This window comes from Rhinolophus ferrumequinum, chromosome 13 (genome assembly GCF_004115265.2).
Source record: "Rhinolophus ferrumequinum isolate MPI-CBG mRhiFer1 chromosome 13, mRhiFer1_v1.p, whole genome shotgun sequence".
NCBI lineage: Eukaryota > Metazoa > Chordata > Mammalia > Chiroptera > Rhinolophidae > Rhinolophus > Rhinolophus ferrumequinum.
This window is the reverse complement of record NC_046296.1, coordinates 22,094,713-22,117,785: the sequence shown is the minus strand read 5'-3', so window position 1 is coordinate 22,117,785 and position 23,073 is coordinate 22,094,713. Positions and strand designations below refer to the sequence as shown.

Sequence of the window (23,073 nt, the reverse complement as noted above, 5' to 3'; positions counted from 1 at the left end):
TAAAGAAAGAAGTCATTGGGGGCCAGATCAGGTGAGTAGGGAGGGTGTTCCAATACAGTTATTTGTTGATGCTAAAAACTCCCTCACAGACAGTGCCGTGTGAGCTGGTGCCTTGTCGTGATGCAAGAGCCATGAATTGTTGGTGAAAAGTTCAGGTTGTCTAACTTTTTCACGCAGCCTTTTCAGCACATCCAAATAGACAGAATAACAGCACATCCAAATAACAGAAACTTGGTTATCTGTTTGTCCATTTGGTACAAATTCATAATGAAAATCCCTCTGATATAAAAAAAAAAGTTAGCAACATCGTTGCAACAAGTTCACAAACTTAATTGTCAGACCTTGTAGTTTAGAGTAACCAAATTAATTGTTTTTATATTAAAAAATTAAATGTTCTGTTTTCAGCTTGATAGTGTAAAATTTCCTTCAGCGTGTTGATTTCACTCTCAGTTCTTTTTCAGTTTGTGATTTAAGAGTTTTCAGATAGTTCCATGATAATAGAATGATTTCTGATGTGCAGTAATCATTTGCATTTTTTTTACTTTGATCCTTATCACTCATGTAGTAACAATAGTTGAAAGACCATTTGCCTAAAGATCAGGTTAACTATAATAGCTATTATTAATTGAAGATGTTTATCACATTTGTATCATTCAATATATTATTCAAAGCATATAGCCTTCCCTTTTAAGCATGTTGGCAATATTACATTCATTTAAGAATGTTTTTGCTTTCATTTGTTAAACATTTAACATTTGAATAGGCAGAATAAAAATGAAACCTAAAATACTGAATACTTTCTTAAAAGGGGCTATGCATTAAAATATATGTTGTCAACCTTTCTCTGTAAAGGACCAACCAGATTGTAATTATTTTGGTTTTGCAGGGCATGTGAGCTATGCCCTAATAACTCAAATCTGTTCTTCTAGAGCAAAAGCAACCGTAGACTATGTAAACAAATGCACATGGCTGTGTTTCAGTAACACTTTCTTTATGAAAACAGGTATCAGATTGGATTTTCACTAAGTGTTGTAGTTTGTTGATACCTGTATTATAGTAAAAGCTAAGTTACATAACAGAATGACCCCAAAATGCAGTACTTAAACAAGATGGAATTTATTTTTCTGTGGCAATAGTCCAGAGTTGTAGGTGTGCTCTCCTTCATAATGTAATCTAAGCTAGTGGAGTAGCTCTGTCATCCTCAACATAGAGCTTCCAAATGAGCTTCATCATTGGTGTTTCCAGTTGGTGGGAAGGAAATGAAGAAGAGGATCTGAGACAAGTATCTTGTACATATCACTTCCATTTATACCCCCCCTGAAAAAAATTTGGTATGTGGCTACACTGAGTTGTAAGGAAAGCTGGGAAATGTGGTCTCCAGCCAGGTAGGTAGACAGACATTGTTACATATGCTTACTGATCAGTGCCATTCCAACATGGCTGTCTGTTACGCCAATAACACCCACTTAGCCTCTGGTGGTTAAATGCTAACCACTTGTCTTGTACAATCTAGAATCCTGTCATATCCGTTGATAAGAAGGAGCTCTGTTTTTCTGCAGCCTCCACTCCCACCAACATTGACCTGTAGAGGCAGCTTTTGTTCTGCTAAGTCTGAGAGAAGGAGCAAAACTTCATTGTTAGATGTACTTAAGAAAATCACATTTATAACGAATGGTAGGCAACAGAGGTTCTGAATTTAAATGATTAATAAATGAATTTTGATTTTATTTTATAGAAATAGTCAAATGCTTGATGAAGATGACCTATTGACTAAAACACCAGAGTCTTCCTTGGTGAATTTGCCTGATGAGACAACTGGTGCCCCACAGCTGGAAAGAAGCACAGAAATAGCGATGACCCAGACTTCTACCATAAATAGTGCGGTGAGAAATTTAGTATGTCCTACATCTATAACATGTTCCTTAAATTATTTTAAGGAGAAATAAGGAAACTGAAATTAGACATATCATGACAATACTTTTAGTATTTACCTGCTTTTGCTATTTTTAAGTTAAGTTCTAGAGAATATCATACCTTCAACTAACAGATAATGAATTTCTTTGTTTGAGAAATTTGACTCAGTCCAAAGTTGCAAATGTATTTTTTCATGGTAGTTTTCTGCAAAGTAAATAATTTTATAATTTCATTAAGGATGCATGATTATTTTTAGTAATTAATAAAATAGGTGCCTTTTTAGACTTTCCTAGGTGAATGCACAGACTTCAGTAAGCAGCAGTCAAACACTGCCCAGAGGAAAAGAATCCTTCCAGCGTGGATGTTAACAGAAAATCTAAGTGATCAAAAGCTGTCAGCACCAGTCATCAGTGGAAGTAGGTTTTCTTTCAAGAAAATATTAAGCAGTATTTGAAAGCTTTTTTGAACAAATGGAGATAGAGTAATAATACTGTAAGTGTATAATGTAGCCTAATAGTTTTTTAGATATGTACATGAAGTCTAACTAAAAACATAAGCTATTATTTTATGCCATTTATCAAAAATCCTGCTAATTTTTTGATTTAACAAATGCTATTTATCTATGTGTTAGACTTACATTAACATAGATTGTCAAACAAACCTGTTGGTTTTATGTCCAAGATAAAAGGCCAGCATAGCAAGGGCTTTATAAATTCATTAAATTAAATTAAGAAGTGCCAGGCATACAATGGTATGTACTGGAGGATTTAAAGAAGAGGTGTCCCTTGTGTTAGTATATATAGCTCACTGTCATGGCAGATATCACAATGATTTATGCTGTGGGTATTCCTATTGATTCAAGATTGTTAAAATGTTTCTTGCATTGTCTTATAGTATAGTCAGCATTTTATTTGTAACTTTTCAGTCATCTTCGGTTCAGTTTCTATTGACTGCTTGTTTTCTTTTTTATAGGTTACATTTTCCTGTTTATTCTTTTGTCTAGTGACTTTCTATTGGATATTGGATGTCATAAATGACATATTGTAGAGACTTTTGATTTACGTTCCTCTGAATAAATATTTTTGTTCTAATAGACAATTAATTTGGCCTAATAGTCAATTTTCTTCTAATAGGCAGTTAATTCAGGCCCCAAACTCTGTTTCCCCTGTGTGGATAGCAGCTGCAGTCTATGATTAGTTCTTTCAGCTTCTAGCTGCTGATTTTCTCTGGTTTCTGGGGCTTTCCCCATGCACATGTAGTTTAGTAATCAGCCAAAAATTTGGGTTGATTTTATGTGTAAATTTTGGTTCTTGGCTCTCTAAGGCTTTCTTCCTTCCAGGATTTTATCCCTAACTGTCCACCTGCTCCATGAGCCTCGAACTCTGTCCTCTGACCAGTTAAGCCAGTAAGGCTGGAGCTTTCTGCCACCTCCAAAGTGGGGATACTCTCAGGAAAAAAGCCACAAATTCACGAACTTCACAGTTTGGAGTTAATTTTTCTAGCTTAGACTCTTCTCCAGTTCTGCCTTTTGGGTCATTCTCTAGTGCCTTCAAGTAGTTATTGTTTGTAATATTCAGCATTGTGGTCACAGAAGTCTTCTAAAGTTTTTGGTGAAGTATGTTATGGATAGAATATTCCTCATTTAATGCTAGTTTGGATCAGAGTGATCTCATGGGAAAAATAGGTTGTATATTATATGTTGAAGTAGATGTGATTTAATCTGGAGAATTTTCATATCTAAACCTGAAATTTCCTGGTAAGAGTTTTATTCCATTACAGTGGTTTTAAATCCCCTTCCCCATCGTTAACGGTATAATATGTTTTTATCAGTGATATTTCTCATTTAATGTGCTAATTCCCAATTTTCAGGTAGGTGATAGCACATGGGGGAAGTGGAGAGGGGGCAACCACTTTCCCCCAGTCGAACAATTTCTCTAATATAGAAAGAATAACTTTACTTGACTAAAATTGGACCAATGCAAACTACCTCCCTGCCAAAAGAAGTCCTTTTCTTTCACAGTTTCATGCTGTAATTGCTTCTGTGCTACCACTATTACATTACTTACAGTAATCCAAAATATGTTTTGCTTCAAATTATAAATAGCTATTAACTTTCACTTGATAAATGTACCACATAAAATATGAAGCACATTTTTAGGTACTTCACCTTGATCGTACAATGAGAGTAATTTGACATTGATTTGGACAGGAATATTATATAGAAAACAATGTACTTAAAATGTGAAAGCTTCAAAATTAGAAAAGTCTTTGGATTCAGGTATACGTTTTCTATAAATTTAGACTTTGGGGCAGTACCCGTAAGAGCAAAGTTACCTTGCTTAATTTCTTTAAAGACTGGAAGATTTAGAAGTAAATTAGTACTTGAATCCAGCTAATTAAAGATTGAAATAATTCAACTTTTTCTGCTATGTAGTTCTTATTTTATTGTTATTATTTTGTTTGTTTAAATGATATATTATCCAGGTCAATAGACCAATGCTGGTGATTTTTAAAAATCAATTTCCAGGATGTATTTTAGGCTCATTTAGATGTTAAGTTCTTTCTTATGTCTTTTGTAGCCTTCATACAATACTTGTTCATTGACATTTATTTAGATTATCTGAAACCAACTTGATATTTTGGAACCTTCTGGGTGATTTAAGTATAGGACAGATAACGTTAATTGATATTAAAATACTTAGCCAAGATCACATAATAAATGCCAGAACTGTAATTGAGACCTAGCTCTGCCTGACTCGAGAGCCTATGCTCTGAACCATGTCACCATATAGCCGCCTAAATTCTCCGTGTCTCTCTCTCTCTCTCTCTCTCTCTCTCTCTCTCTCTCTCTCTCTCGTGTGTGTGTGTGTGTGTGTGTTTTAATATGCTCTTATGTTCTCCCCTAGATCTTTTCTCAGTTTAATTCCTGGTTTAATCCTTAAATGAACATTTGCTGTGATCAAGCCATCCTTTCTGTTTTACAATGGGTATAGTTTCAGTTTATTTTAATTTCTGGGTCCCCAGATACTAGCTCTTGGATGTTATCATGAGTTTCTCAGACCTGGACTAAAATTTTCTTCACGTCCTTTAGTGATCAGAAAGTCAATATATTTGGTCGAAGGCTATCAGAGCCTCCCCTTTCTTGACACCCATTTATCTGTGTTCCCTTAGGCTTCTAGGCCCCAGGACAGTCATAACTCTTAGATTATGACACTCTTGCTAGGTTTTAAAAGGAACTTTTATGTTTCCATTGGTATCATGCTACTCTGTAGTACTTTTCTTTCTCCATCTTTTAACTCTCCAACATGGAGTCATGAAAAGTAGCAGATGCTGATAAAGACTGAAGTAGTAAGTAATCCCCAATCCATTTGGTTTGCATTTAATTTTGTACTGTGATTATTTTCTGTATGACAACTCAATGTATATCATAAATATTGAACTGACTTTGTTTAATATGACTATAGTTCAAAATTTACTAAAAGTGCTAGTTATTCTGTATATTTACTTTATTTCTAGCCATGCTGCTAAAAGATCTAATTAATTCTAATAGTTTTTTCAGCTTCTTGGATTTTCTAGTTATGCAGTCATATCTACAGAATTATGATACTTTTGGCTCTTCTGATCTATATACTGGTTTTTAAATTTATTGTCTTATTTCATGAGCTAGACGAATTTTAAATAAAAATGGGTAAAAGTGGCATCTGTGTCCTGTTCCTGATTTTCATAGGAATCCTGTTAATATTTCAGCATTTAATAGAATTGGTATTCAATTCAGATACTCTTATCATATTTAGGATATTTTATTTTTACTTCTTTTAATAAATGTTGAATTCTTCGAAAATTTTTTTGATATAGAGTCTTGCATTTTCATGTATTAATGTAATTAATTATGTTGGTAGATTTCCTAATGTACCATGATTATATTCCTGGAATAAACAGCTGGAATAAGTTCAGTTTTATCATAATGCCTTATTTTTATACTCTATTAGATTAGATTTGCTAATATTTAGTTTAAAATGTTTATATCTATATTCACAAGTATGGTTAGTTTTCTCCATGTGTGCCATCTATGTCAGATTTTGGCAGTAGAGTTAGGTCATCATTGTACATAAAATAAATTAGGAAGTTTTCGTGTATATACTCAAGGACAGTTTGAATAACTGTGTCTTTACAGAACTTTCCCATATCACAATTTGGGTGTGGTGCCTGCTCTTAGTAATAGTTCTGGCATAGGAAAAGTAAGTTAGACCAGTAAAAAAGAATGAAATACCTAGAAACAGATCAGAATAACATACATTTAATATATAAAAATTATCAGTTCAAATTGATGTGGAAAGAATGCATTATTATTATAAATGATGTTGGGAAAATTAGCTTTCAATTTGGAAGAAAATAATAATAGAACACTAACTCAGACCATATTCATAAATACATTTCTATTGAATTAATATTTTTAATGTAAAAAATTAAAACTATGAGGTTATTTGAAGAAAATATGGGAAAATATTTTTATTACTTCTGGGAGGCTTTCTTAAGATGATGGTGAACATAGAACAAAAAGGGAAAAATTGACAGATCTATCTATATTAAAAATGAAAAACATATTTGTATGCAAGAGACACTGTAAACAAATTAAGAGGCAAATACAGTGGCAAACAATATGCTGGGAGATATTGTCTGCCACACTTACAAACTAGATAGAAGGTTTTTAATAATTGCCTACTTACCATGTTTCCCCGAAAATAAGACCTAGCCAGACAATCAATTCTAATGTGTCTTTTGGAGCAAAAATTAATATAAGACCCAGTCTTATTTTACTGTAATACCGGCTGTAATAATATAACAGCCGGTAATATATTGTAATAATGTAACAATCTAATCTAATCTAATCTAATCTAATATATAATATAATATAATATATAATTAATATGAAATTTTTATGATATACTATAATTAATATAATATAATGTAATATAATATATAATATCTGGCCTTATATTAACTTTTGCTCCAAAAGATGCATTAGAGCTGATTGTCCGGCTAGGTCTTATTTTCAGGGAAACACGGTAGTAACAAAAAAGAAGGTAAAAACTCAGTAGAAATTTTGAGCATTGTATATAACATACTACAGATGAAGAAATACAAATAGCCAATAAATATATGACTTATATCAGATAGGAAAATGTATAATGATACCATTTTTTTGTTTTAAATTTAAGATCATCAAAATCCAAGCAGTTGATAGTAACCAATGCTAACAGAAATGCGTATCATTAAACATACCATGTTTCCCTGAAAATAAGACCTAACCGGAAAATAAGCCCTAGCGTGATTTTTCAGTGTGGTATCCCCTGAACGTAAGCCCTAATGTGTCTTTTGGAGTAAAAATTAATATAAAACCCGGTCTTATTTTAGGGGAAACATGGTAGTTGGTAGAAGTATAAGTTGGTATAGACTTTTAAAGTTATTTGGCAGTATCTGTTAAATTTTTAAATACACAACACACTTTGATACAGAAATTCTAATTTTAGATATTTAACCCACAGAAATAATAGCATTTATACTTTTAGCCCTGTGTGTATTTCATATGTATCTTTGTAGATATTTTTGCTTAAGCTTAGGAAAAAGTTGAGAAGAATATACATCAAATTATTAATATAACTTAGGAGTGGTTCCTTTGGAGGTTAAAATTGGATGGATGTAATTTTAATGACGTATATGCATATAGTTGCGCTATCATTCATATAGCTTATTAGTATAAAAACTCGTATAAGTAAATGCAATTAGTAATGTTAAGATAAATAACTGATTTGTTTTAATAGTTAATTTCTTTTATATTTCTATCTTTAACTGTACCTATCCTGAATTTAGAAAAATATTTGACATGCCAGATACAAAGATTGTTATGAATCAATTAACGTATTTTATACACTCTTTGTGCAAAACCTTTTAACAACAATATCAAAATGGCTTCTTTCAATGCAAAAGAAATTAACTCTGGTCCCTAGAAGGAATATTTGTAGTAGAGAATTTGGAATTTTAAAGAATTGAATATTTTAAATATATGTATTTTTAATTTTAGAATTTTATGTACATATTAACACTTGGAATGTGGCAAACTGCCACTTGGACAGAGAAGCTGTGTCTTATTTAACTTATATTTTTAGTTAAACAAAGTAAGCACTACCATAGTTGGTTATTTTCCTTGGCTTGACTAATTCATAACTGTTGTAGCATTTGGTCATTTGTTTTACCAAGCTGTACAGTCCTATTTCTGACAGTTTCTAAAATGATATGGAATGCTTTCTAATTTAGATTCAAAACAAATATTTAAATAATTTAGGTAAAGTTTAGTTGTTAGGTAGTTTATAAGTTTATTTTGATAAATACATTATATTTATATTGGTTTAACTAATTTTCCTGTTTAATAATATGGACAGTACATAGTCTATTAATATTTCTTTTCTGAACTTAATGGAGTATTTTTTTCAGGCCACTTGAATATCCTTTAGAACAACTCTGAGCAAACTATAGCCCATTAGCTCACGGCCTGTTTCTGTAAATAAAATTTTATTGTAATACAGCAATGCTCATCCATGTATGTATTATCTATGGCTGCTTTCATGCTACAAAGGCAGAGTTGGTAGTTGTGACAGATACTATATAGCCCACAGAGCTTAAAATACTTGCTCTTCAGCCTTTTACAGAAAAAGTTTGCTAACCCTTGCTTTACAGCTTTAGAATTGTGACTATAAATTGCCTTATATACCTATGAGTTCTGACAATTAAGTTTGCGAACTTGACACTGTGTGCTTACGTTCGCAGCACTGTACAAACAGCTTGGTAAGGTTTCATAACTGTGGTATATAGTGTCTCACAGCTGTGTTTGTGTTGACATGTGTCAGTGTCTTACTGAGTGGCATTCATTATTGTTGTGGCATAATTTTGTGTGCCGTGAGAATGTCTGAGCTTGAATTAGAGCAACAAACAAACATTAAATTTCTTATTAAACTTGGCAAGAGTGGAAGTGAAATCAGGGACATATTAGTCCAAGTTTATGGGGATAATACCATGAAGAAAATGGTAGTGTACAAATGGATTAAATGTTTTTCTGAGGGGAGAGAACACGTCACTGATGAAGAGAGGTCAGGGCGGCCAGTAATGAGCAGAACTGACGAAAACATTGCAAAACTTCGTCGAATTGTGCGTCAAAGTCATCAGCTGACTGAGAAGCATAGCAGACCAAGTAAACATAGAGAGACAGTTAGGAAAGTCTTAACTGAAAATCTTGGCATGAGAAAGGTGTGTACAAAAATGGTCCCAAAGGAGCTCACCAATAAACAAAAGCAAAGGAGAGTGGAAGTTTGCCAAGACCTTTTGGAGAGGCAAGATGATGTTTTGGGCCGTGTTATCACTGGTGATGAAACATGAGTGTACCAATACGACCCTGAAACAAAGTGTCAAAATGCACAATTCTCCACAAAGTCAGCCAATTCTCCACAACCAACAAAGTTCCGTCAGTCCAAATCAAGAGTCAAAACGATGTTGCTACCCTTTTTTAATATCAAAGGCATTATTCATTATGAATTTGTATCAACTGGCCAAATAGTTAACCAGGTTTACCATTTGGAAGTGCTGAAAAGGCTGTGTGAAAAAGACAAAAACGACCTGAACTTTTTGCCAACAATTCATGGCTCTTGCCTCACGACAAGGCACCAGCTCACATGACACTGTCTGTGAGGGAGTTTTTAGCCAGTAAACAAATCACTGTATTGGAACACCCTCCCTACTCACCTGATCTGGCCCCCAATGATTTCTTTCTTTACTTGAAGATAAAGGAAATATTGAAAGGAAGACATTTTGATGACATTCAGGACATCAAGGGTAATATGATGACAGCTCTGATGGCCATTCCAGATAAAGAGTTCCAAAATTGCTTTGAAGGGTGGGCTAGGCCCTGGCATCAGTGCATAACTTCCCAAGGGGAGCACTTCAGAGGTGACCGTAGTGATATTCAACAGTGAGGTATATAGCACTTTTTCTAGGATAAGTTCACGAGCTTAATTGTCATACCAACGTATATCCAGGCTCTCAGGGGAATCTGACAAATTCTGTTCACATTCACAATTCACTTAGTCAAACATATTTATTGAGCACCAGTTTTGAGCTCTAAGTACTCAAGACGGAAGGGGGGAAACAGTGAACAAGGTACATAAAGTTTCTGTCCTCAGGAAGCCATCATTTGAGTGTAGAGGAGAGAACTAACCATGAAGATTTTCATCCGAAAATAATAGATCTTTCTTCTTTTCTGATTAGACAGTTCATGAATTTGTTAATGAAATATAAGACTGAGCTAAGTTTCCTAAGTATATTGAACCTTGTGAAGTAAGACATGTCAGCCTAGATTGAGGCCTATTTTCTTCATCGGTGAAGTTTGTAGAGGTCACTCTCCCTTTTGGGTAATTTGGGTTCTTAATCTGTATTTAAGGTAACTTAAGTTGAATTCCTCACTGTGGATGTTAAAAGCTCAATAAGTATATATAAAATTCATTGGATAGCTATAGGTCAGATTTTTCTGTTAGAGAAATTCAATGCTAAAATTAAAATATGATAGCTAACATATATCAGGTACTCTCCTAGAGAGTTTATATATCTTACCTCATTTATTCCTCCTAATAACTCCATGAGTTATTATTATAATTCCCCTTTTCCAGATGACAATACCCAAGTTCAGAGAGGTGAGGTGCAATAGTTAAAGGGTGAAATCACCCTGTTAGCAGCGTCTTGGCCTGGCTGACACAGGGCTGGAGCTCTTGGTTATTGTTCTGCTTAATGCTCTTTGAGATTTGCAAGTAAGTGTTTTCAAGTTGGCATTAACATAAATGGTGCTTTAATTTTACTTACCTTTTTGTCTTTTTCTTTCTTCACTTTTTATTTTTTTGGCGGTATGGATTATTGACATTTGACGATACAAGAGACAATTTTCTTCTCCTTTTTCTTTGTGTGTGTTTTAGGTAATAATGTAATCCAGGAAAGTCAAAAAGAAGGAATCTGCAAAGATAAAACACAAGGAAACATAACGCAGCAAGGAAGAAAGCGACTAATTTCACCAGGAAGCCCAGAAAGGACATCAGCAGAGCAAGACACAGGAAAAAAGTGCAAAAATGCTCATCAAGAAGAATCTATTGTTTCATCCAAGGTGATTTTTTATAAAACTCATTGTCTGATTGCTTTCTTCATCAAGTGTTCTAGATAGGAATTAATTTTATGTTGTATACAGAAAGGAAAAACCAAAATTGCTTTATATTAATAAATTTCTGAAGTTTATGAAGACAAAAAATAGCCCAGGGTTTTTTTTTTTGGCTTATTGAAACTAGTCTTTAATAGAGTATTTGCATTGTAGAAAACAAATCTATTTAATTTAGATATTTTCAAACTGGGAAAAAAGTGGAGACCACTTGACTCTGGTTATAATTGGCACCTCCATTCTGAAAACTTTGTTTCTTCTATTTTATTGACCATTCGCAAACACCTTTAACCACCTTTTTCTTGGTAACTGTGAAGAGAAGAACAACTAATGGGCCCGTTCTTAACAGTCTGTTGCAGGATTACTTCAGGGCTAACTTACAGTATTTATAAACCTTCTCTTTCAGGTTTTGGTAACTCACTAAAATGGTTTGGATGATTTATGTATTCTTTAACATTGGGTACTTAAAGAAAATGAGGCCCATGTTAGATGCATTTGAAAAGAGAGAGAAGAAAATGAGAGGTAGGCCCAGGGAAGAAAGGTCAAGTATTCTTCTTGGTAGCGGAAGAGGTGCTTTAGATGACAGTTTTCATGATCCTGTAGACCTAGGGCTGACCTCTGTGGGTCACCATCATTTTGGTCTCAAGGAGAGCCAAAGGAGTAGAATTGGTTTTAGAAGAGTGTGCACTGGAATGATTGAAAGGCTGGAAGCATTTCAGAAGGTGAAATGTACTCCCCTCACTTTATAGTACTCCCCCACTCCTGCCTCCTCTCACGTTAGAGCAGATCCAGCTTCTCACTGGGGTCCTTCCTTCCAGCTAGAGAAGTGAGATCTAATCACTATAGGCTCAATTCCTTACGGAGTCAAAATGAAAACAAAACGTTTTCTGACTCGTATTGGCCATAAAAACTTATTAAGGTAAAACTTGTTTACTTTGAGCCCAACATGCTTTACTCTCTGAACATATTAATCCGACTGCCTTTTTTTCCCCAAGAAGGGGATTTTTTTTTTTCAGAAGAAAATCTATAGTATTCATGTTTTACTATGTTTATTTAAACCCATAAAGTTTAGTAATCACAAGTACAACTTCCAGGAGCACCTTAATTGGTAGAGTATAGAGAGGAGCAGTAAACAGATCCAAAATAATTTGAAGTATTTGATATTTTGATGACATCAAGGGAGTATTCAGCCAGGTTCTAGGAATGCCTGAGCTCTACTTGGCCAATTGCTTTTCCTTATCTTAGGGTTTCTGAGGGAGGTTCACCTCTCATAGCCCAGGAAAAATGCCTCAAGGTTTTCATAACCCTTTTTCATAACCTTTTTTCATAACCCTTTATGCAGGGCTCTTTGGTAAAGCTGGGCCAGAAATAATGACTTATACTGAAACCCAAATAGGCCTTTCCAAACCCTACCCTCCATTCCCCACCCAGTTTCAGTCTTAACACTGGCTTGCAGCTGGTCCCGAAGGGATGGCTACAGTGCAGAACAGGTGGAGGGAAAGTTAAAAATGAGTGAAAACAAGAGGCTGGGCCCACCTATTTAGTCTAATGGTAGGAGATTGCCAATTACAAGGGACCAAGAACAGTTAGGCCAGGCCTGCAGAGTGGACTTGAGTCAATTTACTTAGAAAGAATCAGTCACATTCACTGGGACAGAGTGAGGAAAGAAGTGGAAATAAAGGGCAGAAACCACTTTACCCGTACTGGGTCCTACTCCTGAGATTCTGACTCAGTCGGTCTGTGTGGCCTGTGTATCAGTATGATTTTAAATAAACTCAATTTTAATGTTCACTCAAAGTTGAGAGCTACTGACGTACCATCATTCAACACCTTAAAGGAAACTGAGGTCCAAGATCACATTGCTAGAGGCCTTGGGCCTCAAATATAGGTCTTTTCATTTGGGGCACAATGGATTTTTCTACCATGAGTATTGTGTCTACACAACATGTTCTGTCTACAAGAGTTTTGTGACTCTAGTAACTTCTGATAATGCAGATAATTCCTCTGAAATAGTCCATTTTTCATCAGTTCTCTTATGTCTTTTTGCAACTACTTACCAGTTACGTAATTGTCTAATTTGAGGGTGAAAGTGAGGGTGCTTAAATCTATTAAATTTAAAGAAAAATGTGGTGTGCTCTGTACACAATCTAATTAGGACTCTGTTGTAAATGACAGAAGGAAGCCCTAACTGAAACAACTTAAGCAAAATAGAACTGTAAAGCATATCAACTGACTACTGCTGGGAAACAAGCTACTTCAAGATTCCGTGGCATAACACAACAATCATTTATTATTTCTTATGATTCTGTGGGTTTGCTGGGCTCAGCTAGGCAGTTCTTTTATGACGCTGTTTTGTTATCAGCTGGGCTGCATTCAGCTGGGAGCTTAGCTGAGGCTGGAACATCCAAGGGGGCTTCATTCACCTGAATGGTGCCTCAGCAAGGGTGGATGGAATGGCTGGGAGCTGGCAGGGCCTCCCGCTGTCCACTTAACCATTAAGTAGTCCAAACTGAGATTCTTTACCTGACAGCTGGATCTCAAGAGAGTGCAAGTAGAAGCTTCCAGGTGTCTTAAGACCTGTGACTGGACCTGGTACATTATCATTTCTGCTGCATTCTTTTGGTCAGAGCAAGTTATCATGTCAGTGTAGATTCAAGGGATGGGGAATATACCCCACTTGACTGATGAAGTGATTTGTGTATAAAGGAATGGGAGGGATTGTTGGCAGCCATCTTAATGACTATCGACCACATAAAGATGCAGGAATAATTCAGTTTCCTGAATGGAAGGGAAAACAGCAGGAACTATAGATAACAAGGACCAGCTGGTACCAGGGACCTGATCAAAATCAGGCTGCTCTATGCTTTTCCCATTTTTGCCTCGTGAATCATTCTTCACTACTATTGGCAGGCTTTTTTCACATGGCGTACAACATGGTCACAGTTCCAGGCTCGTGTCTTCCAGTTTTCTAAATTAAGAGAAAAAAAACAAGAGTTTCTCTATGGTTGCTTCAGTGTTAAATTCTCGGGAGTTGGATTCTGGAATCTCCACTTCAACTGTTCACAGTGGTCAGAAAGATGAGGTAGTATTATTATGCCTTTCTGAGTCATGTGTCCATTCATTATGAGATGAATGGAGGAAGGAAGCCTAGGAAAAAATAAGCAGTAGGCACTCCAGGACTTTTTTGGATACTATAGTTAGATTTGGGTAAATTCAGAGAGGAGGAAAAGAACTGTAGTTTTCTTAGGTTGGTCAGGATCAACCTAACATATGAGGAGGCTTGGAATGGTGGGGAACCTTGGGGTACACCATAAGCGGGGGAGTGGGAAGATGCTTATTTAACCTCTTTCGAAGAAGGTTTTTGAGTTGGGTGTTGACAAATGGCTGGGGTGGCAGATTAGCACAGTGGGTTGGAGAGGAGGAGTACCGTCCGTGAGGGCATAGTGTGAGCAGAGGCACAGAGGCAGGAAAGCGTGTGTGGTCCACACAAGTACATCTCCATGGGACGTGTTGTGCATGCAGGCATGACTGTGTGTGTGGCTATGGATGGGCGAGATAAGGGGAGGAAGCTACTGAACAAGTCAGAACGGTGCTTGAAAACCAGCTTAAATAAGAAACGAGGACTGTATTTTATGTGTTTAGAACTTTTTGAGGGGTTTTGCGTGAGAGTCATGTGGTTAGGAGTGTGTAGCCGCGATATGTAAGATGGAGGCAGAGCCTGCCCCAGAAGCTGTCACAGGAGGCCACAGGGAATGAAGATCTGAACTAGGATGGTGGCATTGGGACCAGAAAGAAGCAGAGAAATGTGAGAGACACTTCGGAGACAGAATTAGCAAAACTGGTGACTAACAGAATATGGAGGAGGAGGTATTGAGAATGTTCTTAACAGAGCAGAGGGGAAGCAGTAGATGTGGCAGTTGGGCAGGGGAAGGGAAAGGACGGGGCCGGGGGGACTTGTTTGGTTTGAGGCAATGGCGGCGTATCTGTGAAAGCTGTCTCATAGAAGTGAAAGTCTGTCTCACAGCGGGGATGAAAATCAGGGAGAGAGAGTTCTGTTACCTCCATATTATTTAGAAGCAAACTTGCAAACATTTCATTCAGAGTACATGGAGTATACTGAAGTGGATGCTTTGGCAGTGAGAGCCATTTCCAGTTATTCTGCCCGCTCTGTCCTGTATATGCAGCTTCCCCCGGTGTTGATAATTGCTGAAGCAAATAAGCTGGCTATTAAGTATCTCATTTCTCTACATACAGATGCCTGCTGTGGAGTCTCTCATTTAGCCTCATGGAGGTAGCAGGGGAGATGCAGACTAGAACTCTTATTTATACAGCTTTTTCTTAATGAAGCTGTATCCCCCAGAGCTCCTCAGCATGGGATTACTACATCAAAGAGTCTTACACCCTTTGCTCCTGATTGGCCAATGGGTTAGTACCATTTACAGCACAGCTCTGATCAGCCCCATAGAAACATCTTTTCATTCGTCATTCATTCATCCAATAAGCATTCATTAAGCAAATAGTAGCAATATAGTGGCATTAATTATCCTGTTAACAGCAACAACACCTAGAAAACAAGCAACCATTTAGTGAGTTCTTATCCTGGGCGAGACCCAATACTAAGATATACTTATTTCATTTACTTTTTAGAAAATGTTGGTGATTTGGTTGATTATATCCCTGGTTTATGGATCAGAAAACCTGAGGTTCTGAGAGTTGAAATCAACTTGTTCAAGGTCAAAAGTTAAGAGATGGCAAAGCTGATATTCAAAGTCTGATTTTGTATTTCAAAGATTATTCCAATAATCATTACACTAAATAGTCTTTCTGTTATATGCAAGGCAGTGTGCTAGAATCTGGGATTAAAAGATGAATAAGACAGGTTTGTGAGGGACATGATTCAAATCATAGAATAATGTCACCACATTGGCTTTTATGGGAGCTTTGAGGAAGACTACCTAAGCCAGCTGGACGATTCCTAGGGAAGGGTTCCTAAAAGAAGTGATCTGAGCTGAATTTTAACAGAAGAGCAGTAGGCATGACCGGGTGCAGAAGAGGTGGAGGTAGGAGTCCATGCCAGGTAGGTGGGCCATCAGGTCTAAGAGCAGAGGGGATACACATATGTACTGGGAACTACTGTTCTTAGAATGCTTGATGCACAGTCAGGCAGCAGTGTTAGATGAGGGTGAAGCCATCAGTGGGGACTAGTTCCTGGAGGGAGGACCTTGAAATGTTCTGAGCTACAGAAATCATCCTGGCAGCTCTTCAGTGGAGAGATTGGAAGAAAACAAAGTAAAGTATAGGGGGATGAGGGAGAAGATTAGGGCATCCACATAGTCAAGAAATAAAGAGAATGTGACCCAGGGCAGTAGTATTAAGGATGATGCAAAGGCATTGGATGAGAGAAATATTTAGGAAGCAAAACTGCCGGATTTATTGCTTGGATCTGGGGAAAGTGAGGGAAAAATAGACTCTCGAGGTTGTGGCTAGAATGGGTGGCTGAATTGTGTTGGGCGAACCTATGGTTCAGAATACCGAGGGAGGATTTCAGTTTTGACATTTTGAGTTTGAGGTGCATGCAATATTGGGGAAGAAATATCTAGGTAGTGGTTGACTGCTGTATGAGTGTGAAGCTCAAGGGTGGATTTGGGGCCGAGTTTAGGATGTTTTGGTCTTTAGCGTGTGGGTGCTAATGGGATTGATCCGGGACGTGTAAGGCAGTTGGTTAACATAGACGTTCTTCCCAGGGCCGCTTCGAAACAGCAGGTTACCTCAGTGACCTTGCATTGGGGGACTCTTTATCCTGTGCCGTGTAGTTCCTACGACGTTCGTATGGTTGAGGGATGGGGCAGGGCTTGCTGCTCGCGTTGGACGAGTTCGGTGGCCTTCGTTAACACACGGGGCCTCCCGGCCGCCTGCAGGCAGCACGGGCCCTGCCGCCGGCCGCAGGCTTCCGGTCGCCGAGCTCCGCCGCGCGTACTTGTGCGGGCTCCGGGCTCCGGGCTCCCTGTAATGAGCCGCCCGTCTCCCACTCCTCCCCCTCCACGTTTCAGCTCCTGTGAGAAGGAAGACATGTGGCGGCTTGTGAAACACGGAGCTCCCTGCCTCTCCCCTGCTTCGTCCACGTGCACAGCACCTGCCGTCGTTCCTGTCCCCTCCCCTGCCAGTTCAGTGACCTGTTCTGCCTTAGGAGCTTTGTAATGGGCACAGCACAAATTTACATCTCAGCAAACTTACAAAGACAGCTGCACGCAAGAGACTTGGGGGATCATTTATACATAACGGAAACCACGGATGTTACACTGTCTGACGCCGAGGCTCGGCTCTGCGGAGCATCAACGCGTCACGCGGTTCCATGAAGAGCCTCCCAAGTCCAGCCTTTGTGACTCTGAAATCATATTTGAGAACCCCGATCCGTATATTGGTATCTGTGACTCTATCATTCTCTTCTCTCTTAGAATAAATTAATACGTGAAAAGTATGCCTGGATAGTAAAAAAAACGAATCCTTATTTGCATTTCATAGAAGAAGAGGGAGTGGAAATATGATGCCAGCCATTTCATATCTTGTATTTTATTTCATTTTCTTGGGTTTGTTTTTTCATTTGTTAAGTGGTGAAGTAATACTTGCTTGTTATTAAAAAATATTCAGAAGCATGAAGAGTAAAAAGTGAAAATCTTAAGTTGCCTCATCCTCCAAGCCTATTGTCCTAAAACTATTTTGACTTGTATCCTTCTAAACCTTTTCATTTGGATTTACACAAGTAAGGACACAAGTAGATATGTAGGGAAATTTTTTTAAAAGCTAAATGGAATTATAGTATATATATTGTTCTTGTTTAATTTCATTTAAATATATGAATACATACACACACATTATATTTATATACTCGTATATCTACCTCTTTCTTTTCAACCTCTGCATAGTGTTTCATGGTAAGAATGTATTCTAATTTACTTAACTGCTTCCCTAGCCATGTCCTTTCTTTGCCCCTATATGTATGAAGGATGTTGAGTGGGATATGTACTTCGATTGTCTCCAAACTGTTGTTGGGGCCTACAGCTGGGGACAGAAATACTAAGCATAAGTTTCGTGTTTGAAAGGAGCCCCCAGCAGTAAAAGCCAGACCTTTTCCTGTGGGGTTTATTGAAAGTATAAGTGTTTCCTATCCCATCCCCAGGCTTTGTACAAAGAGAACTAAGAGACAAGAAGGTTTTAAGATGTGGGAGAGTGCTATGTTGGGGGGAGAAGTTATTTTTTCCCTTTCTAAAATCAAGAGAAGAGAGGAGCTCTAAGAGAATTACCTGTGAGACTGGCATTTAATTGGACATCAGCTTAGCCAGTGGATTTCCTGACCTGCTCTATTGGTATGTGAACAGAGAAAAAGAGAACTGGTGAGAATTAACCCAGTGCGGGGACTGCCACCTGAGCAGGTGGGTCAGGATTGCCCCATTCCCATCCTAGAGTTCCAGTCCCTGGCATGTGTCAGTTGGTCCTATAGCAGAGAGAGATGAAATTGGGGTGTGGTCGAGCAGCTGGGGAGAAAAGTGTGTGTTTTAGAGGACTGTGCTATAAATGCCACCAGCTGAGGGTCAGCTCTAAGAGGTAGCCACATGATCGCTTTTCCTATAGGTTATTTATAACTACACAAGAAACATAAGACCTAGGTTCCTTTTGCAAAGTCTTTGGTCAGTTTGGATAGTATTTTAAAGTTCCTTAAAAAAAAGAAAAAAAATCAAAACACTTAAGTAATTAGTCCAAAAGAAGCCATGTTAATATCTTCTCAAGAAATTGGAGCTGTTGGATATTAAGTAGTAGCCAAAACCAGCTTTTTCCAGATGGCAGCCAGCGTGCATGAGTCCTTAGGTACCAATGGGGGTGAGCGTCACGTGTCTCTGCTCTGTGGTCATCACTTCCTGGAAATGGTTTCCGCAAGGACTGGGGTTTATCTGAGCAATGTTTTCATATCACAGGAAGTGTAAGTAATTAAAAGGTCATTGGATAAGACTAGGTTTACTCTTTGTGCTGGTGGTAAATACAAATTAAAATGTTTCTACAGTGCTAATGAGAGTATTTACTTGGTTCAAAACAGCTCTAATTGGTTAAACTGAAACTTTTATTCAGATCATGTCAAAGGAATCATGTTTATTTTCTGAGTTGGTCACAGCATAGCTTCATGTAAATTTTTCTGTGAAGGAGGAGCAATTTTATCATTCAGCTATAGGGAAAAATCATGATTATATTTACAGATAGAAATAAAGTATTGCAGTAACTTACAAGAAATTTTTAGGACAGTGTATATGAAGAGTGTGACACATTGTTGAACAGGAAATTTAAGAAATTAATAGGTTTTTTGGGGAAGATTATATTAAAGTGAAAAGCAAGTGTATTCTCTTATGTTTCACTTGTTATTTCATATGGTTATTTTTCACTGAATGTTTGACATTATTGTAACAAGTTTGATACAACTCTAAATTTCTTTTCTTATAACTGCATATTGTTTTAAAGTTATTCAACTAAAGATATAGAAAATAGTATTTTAAATAACTTTAAAATGTAAATCTTAAAGTTTTTAAGATATACATACTACACGAATCTTGTAGTTTCGTGCTTTTATGTTTAAACTTACATATTTCTTTTAAAACATGTTTCACTTATTTCTATTTTTTCTTCTGATTTGTCTCACAGGAAATGCCACAGTCATTTCCTGCAATCACAACAAGTAACACAGAGATGAATAATATGAAGACTAATACACAGAGAAACAAAATCCCAATAGAGGGACTTAGTGCATTTGCTGAACATAAAATCATCACAAAAGGAACTCCAGATAAAGAAGAGGCAGTGAGCTGTTCTGAGAGTTGTGCAAGTGCCCAAGGAAAGTCCTTCCACGATGAGTCTCAAGGAGCTCATCCTGAGTCCAGCTCTGATCCCTCCAAGCCTGACACTTTGCATGCAGCGGCAACTGATTCAGTTCCACAAGATTCTGAAGAAAACAAGGTCAAGAGGACATCCTGCATGTATGGGGCAAACTGCTACAGGTAAAATGAAATTACAGGTAGCATATAATTATATTGTTTCAATAGCATGTGACTATGTAGATCTATGCTATCCTGTATTAAAAGCCTCATGAAACACATTGGCCTAAAAGTTAGCAGCTTTATCATGTATCTGCTGGTTTGCACTTTTTCAATATGCATTACTGCAAATCCTGCTAGAGGCTTTTAAGAATTAAACATTTCATATGTAGACACGCTGATTAATGCAAGGCTTGGAACTGGGGACTCCAGACTTGAAAATTGAATCACTTAGACCTAAATACCTGCTTATTTAGTGTCTCATTTAGATATTGGAAAGCTACCTTCATGAATAGTTGTTGTATACATTGTAACTATCAAAACAATTTCAGGTTGTGTTTGGGCATCCTGTATTTGTGCATTTTCCTTTATATTTTTCTAATGATGCTTTTGAATCATCATGATGCCTTCTAAAACAACTGAATATATATTTCCTGGATTGATTGGTTACTTCTGTACTTACTTCATTTGATTGCATTGTGCTCTGTTTTTGAATTTCGTATTTTGTGAATTCAAATCGTGATCCCTTAGTTTTAGGCTATAGTTTCATCTATAATGTTTACACTAGAATGTTTATAATTATGCATTCCTACTTCAGAAGTATTTCTTTTCCATTCCAACTTGTGAAACCACATATCTTACTAACTAACACATTTGAGCAGAGTTTGCTGTCTTTTATGCAATATTGTATTTATATCACATATTCTGTTAGCTTCACATTCATATTCTCTCTCTTTAAAATGCTTTGCCATTTGAATAATGACATTTTTCAACTGTTACAACTTATGCATTTAGTCAGAATTTTATCTACTTATAATGACCTTAGTTCCACATGTGGAACATAATTGGGAAACTTGTAGAATAGAAGTATATAAACCTTCTATGAGTTTGGATTTTAAAAAATCCTGTTAGGTATTTGTATCAGTTCACTAGGGCTGTCATAACAAAATGCCACACAGATTGGGTGGCTTAAACAACAGAAATGTACTATTTCACAGCACTGGAGGCTGGAAGTCCAAGATCACGGTGTTGACAGGTTTAGTTTCTCCTGCGCCCTCTCTCCTTGGCTTGCAGGTGGCTTCATTGTGTCCTCACATGGCCTTTTCTCTGTACATGCACATCCCTGGCCTCTTCCCTCGTCTTATAAGGACACCAGTCATATTGGATTAAGTCCCTACTCTTATGACCTCATTTAATCGGAGTTATCTCTTTAAAGGCCCTGTCTCCAAATGCAGTCACTTTAGGGGTTAGGGCTTCAACGTATGAGTTTGGAGTAGGGGGGACACAATTCAGTCCATAACAGTATTCAACACAAGAATTTGTCTTTGTTAAAGATGATTGAATTCTTTAGAAGATCCTGATGAATTCATTTATATTTGATGATGATCCATGTTAGTTAGATAATGATTCAAAATCAGTCTAGCTTATGGATAATTATTTTAATTTTTCAATAATTTTGATATGCATAATGAGCACCTAAGAAATATTACCGCTGAAATCTGGAAAACAAAATATATATTTGTAACAAAGCGGAGAAAATAACATACATTGAGTTCTTGTTATATGTGTACATCATAATCATTTAAATGTATTTCTTCTCCAGCCCCGATGCCACCGTTTTACTTCGTGCCATGGTCTCCCTGAGACTCATGAACAATCTCCTAAATCTCCACTTTCCCTCAAATTCATATTCCTCATTATTGCCTGAGTGATCTGGCTAAGAAAATAAAAACACAGATTAAAAGAGAGAGAGAGAGAGAGAAATTCTGACAGTATTTGCTTTCAGATACTGTACAGAATCTTTTAGTGGCTGAAGCCTGGGTTTCTTAGCATCGCCCAGAAGACCCTGAACTGCCACTAATTCTTTGGATGCATCATGCTCTTTTATGTCCTTTGGACACGCTGTTCCCTTTTCCTCGCCCCTGCCCTGCTTAAAGATCTTGCCTACATCCAACTCCTTTCCAAATCCTTTTCTGACTTGTCTCTTCTTCCCAAATTACTCATCCTCTATTCTGTGTGACATTGTTCCTCATCCAGTTTCTAATATTTGACATTAAATCTAATATTTAATATCTATTTATTGACTTTTAATTATTTATTTATATGTTCTGTCTCTCTTTATAGAAAATTATTCCTTAAGGGTAGTGTTATTTAATCCCTTGATGTCATGCTATTGACTCCCAAATCTATGGCTCCAGCACAGATTTCTTTCCTGAATTTTAGATCTAGATAGTCACCACTGTATCCACAAGCACTTCAAATTCAACCTCTCTAAAGCAATGGCATCTTATTTCAATCCTTTGTGAAATGAAATAACAGCAAAATCGTATTTAACTTTGTTGGAACTGTTGCTTTCAAAATACAGCTTTTGAAAAGTCTACTCTTTTGGGGGTCATTTCATTTTTCTGTTTAATAGCATAGAGTCCCATTAGTAAATTGGTTTTAAAAATTGGGCAGAAGTTGAAATGTCTCTTACTAGCATATAAGAAATTTATACTTTAATTTAAACTTGTGGCTTTTTATCTATATAAGGTTATATAAATTATCCAGGAGTTAATAGTGTATAAAATAAGGTTTTCACTTCTGGTACAGGTGAAGTATCTTGTTGAAGACCAAACTTCCCACTGAAAACAGCTAGGAAAGGTGAACACTCATGTTTGAAAACAGCCAAGGCAGCCGGGACTTTGAGCCTTCTTTTCTTCTTGTGACATTTGCCAATTATTTTAGTGTTTCAGGCTGAGGGCTAAGAGGCCAAACAGAGCTTTGGGCAGTCTCATGGGACTTAGGCAACAAAAATGGAGTACAGTATTTGCCAAGCAGGAGAATCCCTGTATGGAA

General features: G+C 37.0%; 1 protein-coding gene across 2 annotated transcripts in view; it reads left to right on the top strand.

Moving 5' to 3' along the window:
* The window catches only part of APLF (aprataxin and PNKP like factor), a 76,112-nt gene that overhangs the window by 26,932 nt on the left and 26,107 nt on the right, over window positions 1-23,073 (top strand). For both annotated transcript variants that reach the window (XM_033125587.1, XM_033125586.1), the window contains 4 exons: window positions 1,736-1,883; window positions 2,198-2,330; window positions 10,929-11,113; window positions 19,847-20,199. In XM_033125587.1, coding sequence (XP_032981478.1) covers window positions 1,736-1,883; window positions 2,198-2,330; window positions 10,929-11,113; window positions 19,847-20,199 — 819 coding nt within the window. The remainder of the gene's footprint in view (window positions 1-1,735; window positions 1,884-2,197; window positions 2,331-10,928; window positions 11,114-19,846; window positions 20,200-23,073) is intronic.